General features: G+C 39.6%; 1 protein-coding gene across 2 annotated transcripts in view; it reads left to right on the top strand.

The window, feature by feature from the left end:
• Positions 1-17210, top strand: part of FSTL4 (follistatin like 4) — a 520328-nt gene that overhangs the window by 185687 nt on the left and 317431 nt on the right. For both annotated transcript variants that reach the window (XM_081936569.1, XM_081936570.1), the window contains exon 4: positions 1523-1771. In XM_081936569.1, coding sequence (XP_081792695.1) covers positions 1523-1771 — 249 coding nt within the window. The remainder of the gene's footprint in view (positions 1-1522; positions 1772-17210) is intronic.

Here is a 17210-nt window from a genome sequence, read left to right as displayed (position 1 = left end):
AATAGATCTATACTAGTCTCCCTTCATTTATTTATCAGCACAAATGCAACACACACACACACACACACACACACACATAATTTGTGCTGATAAATAAATAAAGGGAGACTAGTATAGATCCATTTCAAGCTATTTAGCTCTCATCAGCTAGCTATACCCTTACTGGGATTCGAACCTCGGCTGTATTACATATTAGGCAGGAGTCTTAGCCACTAAGCCACAGGCTCTCCTCCTTTTATCAGCTGAGCCAGGGAAATAGGTATGTATTTGTGTTACAACCCCTGGTATGCCCAAATATGGGAGGAAGCTCACCACTCCCTCTTTCTGTCCTTCGGCTCATCACAGAAAACCATCCAGGCAGAAAACCATATTTTTATTTTTAATGTTGCCTTTTTATATTTGTGTTGTATATTTTGTGCTGATAAATAAATAAAGGGAGACTAGTATAGATCCATTTCAAGCTATTTAGCTCTCATCAGCTAGCCATACCCTTACTGGGATTCGAACCTGGGCTGTATTACATATTAGGCAGGAGTCTTAGCCACTAAGCCACAGGCTCTCCTCCTTTTTTCAGCTGAGCCAGGGATACACACACACACACACACACACACACACACACACACACACGTGTGTTTGTATGTGTATATATGTATATATCAGTCTCACACACCCCTTATATATTAAGATGAAATCAACAGGTGTAGTCTTGCACATTTCCATTGATGCCACACTGTGGAACATGTCTTTATTCGATATACTTTACTTTGGAGAATATAACATGTTCCAGAGTATAAGACACACCTTAGTTTTTGAGGAGGAATATGGGAAGAAAAAAAATAGGCCTCTGCCTACCTATTCATGATATTCAACTCGCTAGCTTCCTGTCAGTTTGTGACAGTTCATGACACATGGTAACAAGGTCAGCCAATGAGGGCTATTTGGACCCTAAAACAATATTTGCTGTATGAACAACAAGGAGATAGGATGGAGCCTCTCTTAGCTGAGAACTGAAAGTGGAACTGCTTGTGTTTTGCTTGTATTTACTGCTACCTTGGAAAACCTACTTTTAGTATTGTATTGTACATTCTTATTATTTTGACTCCTGCTGAATCAGTTACTTGTGTGTGCTTTCTGAAGGTGATTTCTGCTGCAAACTCTGACCAGCCAGGTCAGCGTTAGCACTTATTGCAGCCTGATTCAGCACAGCTGACTGGCGGATGGCTCGGACTGTTGGAATATCCCAAATCAGCTGTTGCAGCCTGCAGGGATTGCCACAGACCATCACTGCCTCCATGCCTTGCTTTTGGCCTCTGGTGGGGGTGAGTGGGGCTACATTCAGTGTATAAGACACACCCAAATTTTCACTCTCTTTTGGGGGGTGGCATGTGTCTTATACTCTGAAAAATATGGGATCTTCCTCAACATAAACTTATCGATGCCTGTTGGGTTACCATAAAAGAAAAGTTTTCTCCAGCGATTCTGCTCGATTATTCATGCTGGGAATATTTTCCTTCTTTTTCAGTGCTTTATGGGCAAGATGGGATCCATGCGTCATGTGAAAAAAAGTATTGTGAACGTGGAAGTCAATGTATTGTTAACAAGGAGACTAATCAACCTGAATGTAGATGCATAGATGATTGCAAGCCCAGTTACATGCCAGTGTGTGGATCAGATGGCAAATTCTATGAAAATCATTGTGAACTGCACCGAGCTTCATGCTTGCAAAAGAAGAAAATTTACATTATTCACAACAAAGACTGTTTCTTCAAAGGTAAGGAGGCCTTGCTGTTTAGAAAATTTCTTCCATTTTTCTGTGTTGTATCTCATGCACCGTGCATGATTCCATTAAGCCCAAAGGCTGAAAAGAAAAATATTCATTCATAAGTATTAGGAAGTATTAGAATTAGTAATTAATTAAGTTGCATATATTGTATAGTAATAATATGAATAATCAGCAGTGTTTTTAAAATTATTTTTCTATAAAGTACTGAAGAAAAGCAGAAGAAAAGCAGTGTAATCCATTCTTATACACACACACACACACACACACACACACAGAGTGGTATATCAGTGGTGGGTTGCAGTTGGTACGCCCCGGTACGGGCGTACTGGAGTCTGCCCGGAGCACTGGGTACCGTTCTGGTACGGTTCTATGGAGGGTCCGCCCGCTCACCCGAGCTCCTTACCTGTCCTTTAAAGCCTTCAGGGCTTCACGCACACGCATGGTGTGTACAGCGCCTGCATGATGCTCCGACGAGCAGCTGGAGCATTGTGGAGGCTCGCGGAAGTGTCGCTGGCAGCTACAACATATGGATTCGGAACCCATCGCACACACACGTATGTATGTATGTATGTATGTATGTATGTATGTATATGTATGTATATGTGTGTGTGTGTGTTTGTGTGTGTACACAGAATATAAAAGTATATATATATTTTCTTTGAAGATAACCATGAAGGTATTCTTATTTTTCCTGTAATCATGTCAACTTTTAGAACTCTACATTTCTCTTTTTTCTCCAGTTATGCTACTCAGAACAATTTGATTACATTTTCCTATATGTAGTCTAAGAATGTATTAGTAAGAGAAGCTGGACAAAGGCATTTTTTCCCCTTTTTTATAGGATTATGAGTTTAATTTGGCTGAATTCTGATTCAAACTGGGGCAGTTGAAGCTATTCTCTCTCTCTCTTTCTCTTTCTCTCTCTCTCTGCACTCGTGTATGTGTGAGTGAAAAGTAGTTCCCTCTGAAATATTGACAATTCCTAAGTTCATGAGCAATTTGTTGCTTTGAAGAAATCCAGAAGGATAGCAGGTTTCTCTGGGAAATAAGGCTATGTTGCTTTCACTTTTTCATATATAAGGGTAGACAACAAGAATTAAATAGACTACTTTATAGTCTCAGGGGGTCTTTAGTTCCAGTGTTTTGGGAACGAAGATTGAATCTTGTTGCAATCTGTTTTCTGCACAATGGGCTGGAACATTCAAAGAACTTTGACAGTGTTGGAGGCAAGGAACAGTTGTTTAAAATCTGTGGATTTTATTGGTTTCCTATATAGCTGAATGCAGTATAGGAATATGCCTAGAAATTTGGAGGCATAGTTACAATTAACATGCAGTTGTTTAGAAAGCTGACATATGAAAACAATGAATATGGCAATTAGAGAAATTTGGAAAGCCTTACAGTAGATTCTTTCTGTTATTTTTTTCCTTTCTGTAAACTTATTAATAAGCCCCCAAACTAATTGACTCATTAGATCTACAGTTAAGCAAGGGAAGACAATTCTAATATTTCTACTTGTTGTAAATGTTGTTATAGTTTTTCAGCCATCATGAGCTTCTCTAAACTGCTGTCTGAGCATTTGAAAATGAAAATAATTCACTCTTACAAAGCAGAGGAAGTCTATATATAATCTCTAAATGTATCCAGCTGGCAATTTCAGCTGTATGAAAAAGTATTAAGAAATTGAAGTTAGATGGAACTGTTAAAGGAAGTTCTGGAAAACCATGAAAAACCTTTGCTAGAACTGCCTGAAAGGTCAGATCTGCAAAATGGTCACTACAAATTACCTACTCAGACCTTTAACAGACCCTAGTGTTGTAGTAGTTTACAGTACAATATTGCTTACACAATAATGGCTGTAATGGGAGAGTCACCACAAGGAATGCTTTTGTCCACTATTATGAGTCACTATCTAACATATGTCAAAAACCAAACCAACAACCTCTCTCCCCATACAGACAAACACACAACTTGATAAAATCAGCATCTTGATCATCCTGAAAAGTTTTGGAACAAAGTATTTGGACGTGATGAAACAAAACTGAGCTGCCCAGTGATAACACATAGAATACATTTCTATGTAGGGTGACACGTTTAAAGAAAGTATTACTAAACTCAGGGATGGCTCTATTGTGCTTTGGGATGCTGTGGCAACCAATGGCCTAATAAATATTGTATGGATAGAAGGAAGAATGGATCCAACTAATTATAAAACCTAATGTTCCATAACCAGTGAAGAAATTGAAGCTGAAAAAAGATTGACTTAGTTCAGCAAGTCTTAAATATACCTCCAGCTCAACCATGAGGAATTTACTGAAAAGGGAAGTTAGAAGTTTTGAGAAAGTGTTAGAGTCCAATATCTCTTGTAGGATCCAATATTTCTGATATCCTTATGGTTGGATTCATTAACTTATACAATGGCTGGCACTTACAAATATTTATTTCAAATACTATACTCTCTGTCTGCATGATCTAATTGAATGAAGCATTTGTTGATTTGGGAATGCTGAAAAAAATTATAAGACGAAAGAAAACAACTCAGATTGAAATAATAATTACCAAAATCCTTGAAGGAAATAGTTCAGGATCAAAACAGAAACCAGGCACATGCAAAATAGACTAACAAAGATAATTAAAAGAACAAAGAATTTATACAACTTATCAGAGTCCAATATATAGTTTTACAACTTCATTTGGAAAATATCACTAATTTGAATTTTAAAAAAAATGTCAAATCCTGTAATTCTTCTTGATCGCCTTATTTTGGAAAGAAATTGATGAAAGTTCTGATCAAATATCATACTCCATAGAAAGAAATGTTAGATGGATGGATGGATGGATCGATCGATCGATGGATCGATGGATCGCGATCGATGGATAGGCAGGCAGGCAGGCAGTCTGGCTGGCAGGCTGGCAGACATGGATAGGATAGGACAGGACAGAGAGAGAAAGACAGACAGATAGACAGGCAGGCAGGCAGGCAGGCAGACAGACATTTTTGTATCTTTGATAAACTGATGGATATTTGAACAAGGAGATTTAATTAGCTTATGTGTATCAGAGAAAAATGTTTAATTTTGAACCTGTCTTGTCATCTTTAAATGTTTTGTTGAGTGTTGCAAGAGTGCCTTCCATATCTTACTTCAACTTAAACAATGGATTTGTAATTATAGGTATGCAACATAATTATAATTATTTTAGTAATTAAATATAGGCACTCATTTGCCTGTGTGTTGTATTGAGGTGTCATGGGAATACTGGAGATTCAAGTTGTACTTTAGGTAAAAGGTACTTCAATTAATTCTACTAAACCTACTTCTATAAATGTATAATCAATGCAAAATTCATTGAGATTTACCTTCTTATTATAAGATATATGAATGAATATTATTCATTAAAATGTCCAGCTACTTATTATAATCTAAACTTGCTAAATACAACCAATTTATTTAAATTATGAAAAGTGCCCAAAATTAAGGCTAGAGCTGCATTTCCTTGTTAACCTTCAGACATATTCTGTGGATTCCTAATGGTCAGCAGTTTGTACATCAATTCATTTTCCTGTTAGAGCCAAGTAACCATTAGTCAGTGAGAATATTTCAGAATAAGTGCAGTCAGAGCCAAAGGAATTTACAACAGGGTAGGGCAGTTTAAAGTAATTGAATTTTAATCTGGGGAATGGAATCATATGGTGCCTCGCACTCTTAAGCAGTTTGTCATAAATATGAATTTGCAAGAGTAATAATTGTACAAGCTATATTTGTATATAAAATTATAGTTGTCAAATATCTAAGAAACCTAATTCTGAAAGTCTGTTAATTTCACTTCTTACACCTTCCCTATTTTGCATATGTATGGGTCTATTTAAAATGCCTTTAATTGCAGAGTATTCCTGAAAAAGCTATTGGCAATGGAAAAGACTGAGATAAGAATGAGTTAAGAGTTAATCTTAGAATGTGTTGGTTTATGTCAAGTAATTATATCCCACATGCCCATGTTCAACTTTGAGAGAACTCATAATAAATATTTATTAAAATATAAATTATTGTTCCTCAAGGAAAGAAAGGCAAAGTATTAGCAGAAATTGAGACCAAATCAAAAATCTAGCTAGGAGCAAAACAATATTGTAATCATAACCTAGCCACGTTTGCATAATACATGCCACATCTGCTGCCCCATTCACACCAGATCATAGATTAATATCATTTTGTTGCAGACAAATCTGGCATTAAAGCATCAGCACCTGAGACCAAGGGCACTAACAGTACAGCCACTGGGCTCTCAGAATGTGCAAACTAGCAATAGAAATAGCACTTAGACTTATATACCGCTTTACAGTGCTTTACAGCTCTCTCTAAGCGGTTTACAGAATCAGCATATTGCCTCCAACCATCTGGGTCCTCATTTTACCCACTTTGGAAGGATGGAAGGCTGAATCAACCTTGAGCCTGGTGAGATTTGAACTGCCAAATTACAGGCAGCCAGCAGTGAGCAGAAGTAGCCTGCAGTAATGCACTCTAACTACTACACTACCATGGTTTAGGTTGGAAGTTGAGATTATCACCAATCTGAAATCTTCTCTTGCCCTAAACTACCATACTCACATATCAGACGTGGTATTCAGCCAGTTCTGACAGGTTCTGGAGAACCAGTAGCGGAAATTTTGAGTAGTTCGGAGAACCAGCAAATAGGCTGGCCCCGCCCCCACTGCCTCCCAGCTGATCTTTTTTTGTTGCCCTGGACAGAAGAACAGAGCTGGAAAGCAGGTTAGTGGGGTGGGGAGGGAATGGGGATTTTGCAGTAACCTTCCCCTGCCACGCCCACCAAGCAATGCCCACAGAATTGGTAGTAAAAAAAATGAATCCCACCACTGTTGCATATGGATTTCACACACCCTTTCTATATCATTGCAGTGCAAGTGGTTTACCCTCCAGGTGCCCCCTTGCTAATTCCTGAGCAGCTCAGGCTTCATCCCTATTTACCTTTCACCTTGAAGCCTCCTATCTTCTGACTCTTCTCACCTGCAGTCAAAATCTCAGACTTGCAAATCAGTGCAGAAAGTTTGACTGATAATAAAACCAAATATACTATGTTGGCCTCTATCCCCCAAATGATCAGTTTGTTTTTATAATGTTTTATTACTGCAAAACATTGAATCCAAAGAGTAGATAATATACAAACTATATTATTGCAAACTGAGATATATAAATACATTTCAAGCAATAATACATACTTTTTATACCTTTGTACTGTAATGCACAAGTAAATGTAAGACCTCACAGCAATAAGTGACTAATTCAGTCATCATCCTTTCTTAAACTGTATTTTGGCTTGCATGAGATTGAAATTGATGGTCCATCCTTTAATCAGAAAAATGTACTGTTTTAATTATTAGACTGCAGTTAAATATGATTGGTTGTTGAAGGATTTAGGTTGATGAAATAAACCTTCAATTTGTCTAAATGGAGTTGGAATTTTGATAATATGACTATGGGGATACTGTTACACTCATAAATGTAAAGGCTGGTTGTAAGTCACTTTTTTCAATATCATTGTAACTTTGAAAGGTCGCAAAATAAATGGTTGTAACTTGAAAAATACTTGTATCTAGGACCATGGGTATGCAAAACATCTTGAATTCACACCATTTTAAATTACCCTTTTTTTGAATTCCAAATAGTTGCTTCATAATTCCCTGTGCCATTTTAGAAATGTTTTGTATTTGAGACAAGTTGTTCCAAGCTTTGAAACATTTCCAAAACAATTTTGCTCAAAATTCAAGATAGGATGAACCCAAAGTATTTTGAATGCTACTGATTGGGACTTATTTTGTTGATACTGAAAACACTGGAGCCATGATCTAAAAGGGAGAAATCAATGCATCGGTTTCTTCTTATGTATTTGTTTGCATTGTTACTGAAATAATTGATTTCCATTTGAAAAGGAAGTCAAAACTAGAAAGTGAAATCAGAAAGGATTAGTTTATCCACATCTCTATAATCCTGCATTATACAGGATTAACTAAATTGTTGTTCAGGATGAATGGTGTTAATTCTTAATGCTCACGCACACTCAGCCTACTCAGACGTTTTTGAAAGACTTGAAGCCATTAAAATAAACATTGATAGGTGATAATGAATGTTTTCTTTGTGTATTGCATTAACACTTGGCGATGAGAGATGAAGCTTACTACAGGAAAAGTGGGAAAATCAAAGCAGAAAATGTTAGTTGAGGTAGGCACTAACTGGTGAGCCTTTGAGAATATTTGTCATATTATTCAGCACCCTCATGAAATGTAAGACTTGTAATTTACAAGGAAGGATAACATTCTGACAGTATACTAGACATTAAACCAAAGCCTGGCACATTTAATTACTTATTAGAATACTACTAAAATCTTTCAGTCACTTTGTTCCTGTAATGTGATTTATATGGGCCTGTTATTGAAAACAAATGTTATAGCAACAGCCTCAATGTCTTGGGCACCAGGGGACTGGATTCATGGACAGAGATTATTCCACGGCCCAGAGGGGACATGATTTTGTATACTGCCTGCATCTCACAGAAGGAGCTTTGCTTATTTGTGCTGCCCCGCTTTCTGGTATTCCATGGCCTGGTTCTGGTCCATGGTCCAGCGGTTGGGGACCTCTGTGTCCTTAAGATTCCCCCCAGCTTAAGATTCTCCTTCTATGTAATCTATTTTGCATCATTTGTAGTAACACCGCATTTGTTTCCAAGTCCAGTTTAAAATACACTGCTAGCATTAGGCTTTAACATATAAACAGCTAGGGATCAAGCTATCTGAAGGGCTCTCCTTCAGATAGCTTGATAGATGGCTATAGATAGTCCACCAAACTTGAAGCTGAACAAGTGAGGTCCTGTTGTCTGTTTTCTGATAGATCAGAGAGAGATGGGCAAGCAGGTAGCCTATAACTATGCTTTTGTTAACTTTAAAAAGATGTTATATCAGACTACAATACAAGTAATTACATGAAGTCTAAAATAAGTGTTTTGGCATATTGAGCTTTTTATATTTCTTTCTTATATTGCTTCCTTAGTTGAGAACTTGCTCCTCAGCTTACTTAGCATTAACTGTTTGTTGCTTTTATGGTCTATTCATTCACTTTATCAATAAAGACTGTGAATCATTTCAAGAAATAAGTTAAAATAATTTGGTTAATAGGCTGAACCCTCTAAAAAAATCTTTTTCGTCGATCTTCACTTCCATAGGAAGCTGAGAATAAAGAATTCTCAGTCATTCAGGTCATGGTTGTCCCAAATGTGTTTTTTCAGGAGGCAACTGGACTTTCTTGTTTTTTTCTTTGAAGACATTTCACTTGTCATCCAAGGAGCTTCTTCAGGTGTAAAGAACGACCCTCTAAAAGGATGCAAATGACCAGCTGTCTGCAAAGAACATAAATCCTTCCATTCCCCACTATCCTGTCAGAGCTGAAGAAACTTCTTGGATGAGAAGTGAAACATCTTCAAAGAAAAAACAAGAAAGTCCAGGATAGTGGGGAATGGAAGGATTTATATTCCTTGAAGACAGCTGGTCATTTGCATCCTTTTAGAGGGTCGTTCTTTACACCTGAAGAAACTCCTTGGATGACAAGTGAAATGTCTTCAAAGAAAAAACAAGAAAATCCAGTTGCCTAGTGAAAAAGCACCTTTGGGACACTCCAGTTGTTAAGTTACTAACATGACAGTGACGTGCAGTCAGGTGAGGCAAGTGAGGCACAGCCTCACCACTCTCATCATGAAAAAAAAAAGTAAAAGGAAAAAGCTGAGCTAGTTGCTGCCTCACCGTGGATGACTCTGCTTAACCTCACTGGTGCTCTCCCTCCCCAAGTGTAGTGACTTCCTCCCCAGGCCCCCATTCATTTCTCTCTCTCACACACACAGCTGGATAAAATTATATAAAAATCTAACCCAGCTTCACTGATTACAAGTTTGAAAAGGCAACGTGGCTCCACCTGCAATCAAACTACACTTGGGGAGGGAGAGCACAAGCTAGCACTGAGGAGACCACAGGAGGAGGCAGGAAGCCAGGCAAAGAGCCATGCTGTAGTACACACACTTCCCCCCAGCCTCCTTCTTTTGGAAGGCTCACCTCAGCCTGCCAGCAGGAGGTGGTGGGTGGGCTTTATTGTGTTCCAGGCATTTCCCACCCAGACAGCAGGCTGCATTTGCAATGGTGGAGGTGTTTGGGAAAGGCAGCAGGGGAATGGGGGTGGGGGGGGTGGCAGCTGCTTTCAAGCCACTGGAAAAGATATCTAATCCAACTTGGTGTGGGGGGGGGTTGTTTGAGAGTGAGTGAGAGAGGGAAGGGGTAGGAGAGATAGTCCAATCCAACTTCTGTGTGTGTGTGTGTGTGTGTTTGAGAGAGGGGGAGGAAGGGAGAGAGGGAGGAAGGAGGGGAAGGAGAAGAAAAAGAAAAAGAAAGAAGGAGCAAAGGAGAAAAACAAATGCTGTCACTTTAAATTGGAACTGAGCACGCCTGGCTGTGGAATTCTGGGAGTTGAAGTCCACAAGTCTAAAAATATTTGAAACCCAGCACTGTATCAGTGCCTCACCAGTCATAAATCTCACCGCATGTCACTGTAACATGGTTGTTAAGTGAATCTGGTTTCCCTATTGACTGCTTGTCAGAAGGTCATAAAAGGTGATTGCATGACACACACACCCCGACACTGTAACTGTCATAAATATGAGCCAGTTGCCAAGCATCTGAATTTCAATCATGTGAATATGGGATGCTGCCAGTTATAAGTATGAAAAATGCTGATTAATCATTTTTCCAGTGCTGTTGTATCTTGGAATGGTCACTAAACAAACTGTTATAAGGACTATCTTTACCCTTTTTTAGTTGCAAAACGTAGTACAAGAATTCTAAGATGTGTAGGGTTTTATCTACATGGATCTTTCAGATCCTTCTGTATACAGTAGCAGTGAGCCTAGCAATGGAAGATGATATGAAAATTCTGATATCTCTTCCATGGCAGCTGAAAAAAATGCAATCTTAGAATGAAAATTTAAAATGAAAGACATTTTTGTTTCTCTGGTACTGTAAAAAAAAAAAAAGATGACCTATATTTTATCTCACTCTTATCCACATGCAAAAGCCTTATATCAGCCTAATATGAAAGTTTGAGCTAAAGATAGTCACATATTTTAACTAAAATTGAAACTTAATTAACTTCCATTATTGCTTATCGATTCAGAAATCAATGCAAAATGCATAGTTGCTGACGGGTTCTTTTTTTTTTTTTTTTGCTTTCATGCTGATAGTTGTACTCTACAAGTAGTACTTGGTTAACCATTCAAGGTTTTAACAACGCTGAACAAGTGGTACTTACAACCAATCCCCAAAGTTCCTATGCAGCTCCCTCATAGTCATATGATCATGATTTGGGTGATTGACAACTATTTCACACTTATGATGGTCACGGAGATCTGTGGTCATGCTATCAGCATCTGTGACTTTCCCTGCTAGATTTCCCCAAGTAACTCAATGGGAAAATTGGCAGCAGAGGTTGTAGGTCTCTTCTGTGAATCATTCCCACAGTTTTGTCTCTCTGAGAAGCATACTATGCACTATATAGCTCATGCCTACCTCCAGAACTCTCCCCCACCTACGCTCTGCAACAGACATATACCTGATTGGCTGCATTTGCTCTGGGCTACAGCAGCTCCTCCCCCACTTGGTCATACTTGTATGGTGCCACACTACCTTACTATTGTTGTTTCACCCATCTGGCTGCACTCCATAGCATTCACCCATCCACTGGCCTGCTTGCAATCCGTTTGTGACTTTTGACTTCCTACAGAAAATTCCCCATTAATTTTCTTGTGGGAAACCACCTGTGGTCTCATAAATTAATAACCCATTATCATCTTTTGACACTGGGAACTTGCCATCACTAAGCAGCATGGCCCTATGATGTCACATTTTATAATCACATTGTTTAGTGACAGAAATTCCAGTTCCAATTCCCATTGTAAGATGAAGACTACCTGTATTTGTTTTTTAAAAAAGACTAATGTTTTCAACAATCCGTGCTATTACTCATTTGAGCAAATGTATCAAATTTAAACCAAAAATGATGGAAAAATCAATTTTCTTCTTTGACTCTATTCTGAAATATAAAATTATTCCTTTGTAATAGTGGTGTTTCATGTGAATTTCAGATTATTTGTTACCAATAGTGAAAAGCTACTCAGTCTTCCTGATCATCTCATGTGGAATATATTGGTTATGACAAATAAGCAATATCCAGTGGAACAGGCTTTCCAAAACAGGAAGATTGTTGTCTCTCCTCATTAGATTAGGAGTAATGCAATTGGTGGTAGCTTTTGATCACAAACACTTTTCAAAGAAAAACCCACCTAAAGTAATTATATCAAGGTACACAAAACCTGATGTTTATTAAATTCTACACTACTCAGAAAAATGCAGCATCATCCTTTGTGCACTTCTCTTTAGTTCATTAAATATATTTGGATAGCAATGTGAAAGGACAATTTTTGAATGATAAATATGAATGCAAATTCCATCATTTCAGTCAATTTTGTACTAGAACAGCCAGTATGTTAACTCAAAGTTACAAGAACCACCTGTATTAATACAATTATTATTTTGCTCCGAGATCAGTACAAGAGATTATCTCTGTCCCATATTCTATCTTTCTTTGAATATTTTTTTTATTCTGTACTCACTAGTTGCCCATTTGCAGACTTTCTTTAAGTGAAAAAAGAAATGTACACCAGAGCAAAAAAGGAAAATAGAATGAAACATATTTATTTATATTTATTATAGATGTCCACCTCCAATGGACTCAGGGGGCTATACAAAACAATCCACAAAAATAGATAAAATCAGCCCAAACTAAACAAACCAAAATGATACAGATCAAACAAAACAGAACATATTCCCCAGAGTACAACAATATCCAAGGCTGGGCCTAAAGGCAGGTTTTAAGAGTTTTCTGGAACCTCAGGGAGAAAGGGCACAGTCCTTATCCTTGAGGTGATGTTCCTCCAGAGGGGAGGGGCCCTGATGGACAAAGCAAGCATGCTTCCTGCTCTCATGAAATGATATTTAATAGAGAGGACCTGGAGCATATCCAATCTGCCAAAACATTCTAAGTGGACAGAAACAATTAGAAATGAGTGGTCCCTCAGATATCCAGACCTTTTGCCAAATAAGATTTTGGAGGTAGTAGCTAACATCTTGAGTATTCCTCAAAAAGCAAATGGCAACCAATATAGCAATGGTGACACATGGGCAAGCTGACAAACACCCATTACTGTTCATGTTGCTGCATTTTGAACCAGATGTAGCTTCCAGATGGTCTTCAAGAGCAGACCTATGTAGAGCATATTATAATAAGTAATCGGGGCATGAGTAATCATCTGAATTTAATTTTGACAAACAAGGAAGTTGTTCTTTAACAAAGAGAGGAAAGCCCTGATTGAAATCAATTCAAGGGCAGCAAATTTTTGGCACTGACAGCTTGCTTACTTCTACTATTGCTACAGCAATTTTTTCCACATTTTTGGGGCTTCTTACCAATGGGAAAAATATTAGGATTGCCAAGACCAGTGGTTGGCAAGCCGCGGCTCGCGAGCCACAAGCGGCTCTTTACACATTTTAATGCGGCTCTTCTGTGTGCCGGATTATTATCCTCCCTAATCATTGTGGATCGAAAAGAAAAAAGGGAAAGAGGCGCTTGTTTTGAAGCGCCCGTTCCCCTCCCTCCTCTCGGGCACTTCAAAACAAGCGCCCCTTTCCCTTTTCTCTTTTCGACCCACAATGATTAGGGAGGATCCTGAAGTCAGGCGGGGACGAGAAGCGAGGAGGCAGAAAAAGAAACGCAGGCTAAGGAGCTTCCCCCCCGCCCCCTCCCAGCAAAAATCTAACCGGGGAGCCGGGCAGTAGCAAATTAGCCAATCATGCGAGGAAAGCGAGGTCTGACCGGGTGGGCAGCGAAACTCCAGGGCTCTCTGTTCTAATTCCCCGTGAAAACTGTTGCCTCTGAAGCGTTGGCTCTACTGTTTGAACCTTTAAGCGTCCCTTTCCTTTTTCTTTTCAACCCACAATGATTAGGGAGGATCCTGAAGTCGGGCGGGGACGAGAAGCAGTTTCTTTTTCTGCCTCCTCGCTTCTCGTCCCCGCCCGACTTCAGGATCCTCCCTAATCATTGTGGGTTGAAAAGAAAAAAGGGAGAGGGACGCTTAAAGGTTCAAACAGTAGAGCAAACGCTTCAGAGGCAACAGTTTTCACGGGGAATTAGAACAGAGAGCCCTGGAGTTTCGCTGCCCACCCGGTCAGACCTCGCTTTCCTCGCATGATTGGCTAATTTGCTACTGCCCGGCCGGCTCCCTGGTTAGATTTTTGCTGGGGGGGGGGAAGCTCCTTGGCCTCCGTCTCTTTTTCTCCCTCCTCGCTTCTTGGGGCTCCACCAATGGGGGAGGAAGGCCCAGCACCAGGCTTTGGGCTAACACAGGGGTCTGCAAAGTTGGCTGTTTTAAGACTGGTGGACTTCAATTCTCAGAATTCTGGGAGTTGAAGTCCACCAGTCTTAAGAGCCAATTTTGCAGATCCCTGGGCTAATATGATTGATGCCCTTGATGGACTTCAATTCTCAGAATTCTGGGAGTTGAAGTCCACAAGTCTTCAAGCTGTCAGGTTTGAAGACCCCGGGTTTTTTTTTCTAAAGGGTTAGGGGTGCAAGGATCTTGTAACTTGACAGCTTTAAGACTTGCGTCCTTCAAATGCCAGAGTTTATTGAAACTAAAAACAGTGTACCATCCTATGTATTTTCGGTTTTAAAAATGTGGCTCTCAAAATAAATTTCAATCGTGGTTTTGGCGAGATTTGGCTCAGTTGAAAAAAAAGGTTGCCCACCACTGGCCAAGACTGATAGAACTAAAACAAGGGAAGACTAAGATTGCATGATTGGATGGATCAAAGACAGTATTGGAGGAGCTATCAGTGGTAGCAATAAACAGATGAGGCTGGTGAATATTTGGCCATATAGACCATGGGTGATAAGACCAACTCAATGGTCCTAATTAGTCACAGAACAATTCATTTACAAAGAGTAAGTCAGTCAAGGGGAACATTTTCTGCTGAGATAATTTCTAGGGAAATTTAGCTTTTAATTGTTCATTGGAAGCACTGTGTTTTCCTAGGACTGACAAAAGCTGGGCACTTTTATTAGAACTGATGAATGAAATAGGTTTGTGTATGCATTTATTTATGCAGAAAATCTATAGTTTTATTCAGTAAAAAGCAAAATGTCTCTACAATAATGGACAGAAAAGCTATTAGATAGGAGAAATGAATATCTGAGCAGCAGGAGCCAATGTTATTCAAGAGACCAAAAGAGACCAAAAATAAAGGCTATTTATTATTTTATTATATTTTATTCAATTTGGACACTGCCAGACTCCAACTGGGAGGTGGACTAATCGTAAAAACCAATACCAACCAATGCAAGATGGCATTTATAAACCAAATCCAAATAGAAAATAAAAACAATAATTATATCCAAAAACCTCATTTCTTTCACCCCAAGCTGACAGAACAGCTGGGTCTTCTAGAGCAGGGGTGTCCAAGCTGGCTGGGGAATTCTGGCAGTTGAAGTCCACAAGTCTTAAAGTTCAATCAATCAATCAATCAAACTTTTATTTATAAACCGCACCCTTTCCTAAACAGGACTCGGGGCGGTGTACAGTCATTATTAAAAACCATATACATATCAAAATAGATGTGCATAAATATACATATGCATAAACATAGACATAGACGGAGGAGGTAGAAAATATACTGTACCATATTTAATTAAAAATACAAATAAAATTAAAATTCCCTTAAAAATTCCACAATAAGATCTTTGCCAGGAGGTGAAAGATGGAGCTATAAATCTGCTAAGCCAGCTAATTGGAACAGGTGGGTCTTAAGCTTCTGTCGGAAGGAGCGGAGGTCGTTAGTAGTTCTAATGTCGGGGGGGAGGTCATTCCAGAGGGTTGGGCCCATCACAGAAAAGGCTCTACTCCTAGGCGCCACCCGTTGGCACTGCTTGGCGGATGGCACATGGAGGAGTCCCTCCCTGTGAGAGCGGATAGGTCGTAGAGATGTGTGAGGTGAGATGCGATCCCGCAGGTAACTAGGTCCCATGCCATGGAGCGCTTTAAAGATAGTAACCAACACCTTGAAACGCACCCGAAAAACCACAGGTAGCCAGTGCAGCTCGCGCAGGAGTGGTGTTATATGGGAGTATCTTGTTCCTCCCATGATGGCCCGCGCGGCCGCATTCTGAACTAGCTGTATTCTTCGGGTGCATCTCAAGGGGAGCCCCATGTAGAGAGCATTGCAGTAGTCCAGGCGAGACGTCACCAGCGCATGAGTGACTGTGCGTAGGGCGTCCCGATCCAATAGGGGGCGCAATTGGCGCACCAGGCGAACCTGGTGGAACGCCCCCCTCGCCACGGCTGTCACATGGTCATCCAAGTTCCCAAGTTTGGACACCCCTGCTCTAGAGTTTTTTCAGGATGTCAGCAGGGTAGGAATTGTACGAATCTCAAGGGAAACTTCATTCCAGAGGGCAGGTCCCCCATTTGGATGATACTTTTCCTCAGTTTGAAAAAATAACACTGCTTAATTGAGCATACCCACCAAACGATCTTGTACTGAAATAATAGAAAACACGAGAGACAGGCATTCTCACAAAAGCTAAGCCCTGGTGCCATGCAGAGATTTACAGCAGCATCTTGAATCACACCTGGAATAAACTGGCAACCAGTGCAGCCCACAAAGCAGAGGTGTCATATTGGCATACTGAGTCATACCCATCATTTCCCAGTGCCACTCTATTCTGGGTCAGCTGAAGCTTCAGAATGGGCCTCAACAGTTGAAGAGTAATCAATCCTTCAGATGACAAAGGCATGAGAAACTCTCTGAAAGGCTTCTGAAGGCACAACTGGCATATCAGATGGAGGTGAGTGAAGGTCCCAGTAGCTGCAACTGCTATCCATTCTTTGATAGGAGGTATGAGTTCAAGATTCTTGAGTTTAAACCTTTTGGAAAGTTAGATAAAAAAAAACTTCTCAAGTCAAAGATTGGGTGGAACTAGGAGCTCTACAACAGAGTGAAAAAGACCCTCAGTGCCAATACTGGACTGAAAAAGGAAACAAATGCTTAGTAGTTTCTTCTATTGAAATTGTATAGTCTATTTTTACATGCCATGATAAAAACGGGGTTTATAAGAAGGCCTTGATACTGCTAAGTGCTTATTAGTCTGCTATCACTGTATTTAGCTTTAATTATTTGTGAAATTGGCCTCGCTTGCTTTATGAATGACTCAGCTGAACCAAATCCAACCAAAAAACAACAACAACCTTGCATGGGTTATACATGCAAATA

Source organism: Natrix helvetica, assembly GCF_964273705.1.
Source record: "Natrix helvetica genome assembly, chromosome: 1".
Lineage (NCBI taxonomy): Eukaryota > Metazoa > Chordata > Lepidosauria > Squamata > Natricidae > Natrix > Natrix helvetica.
The sequence above is the reverse complement of the archived record's forward strand: the minus strand, read 5'-3'. Positions and strand labels throughout refer to the sequence as shown.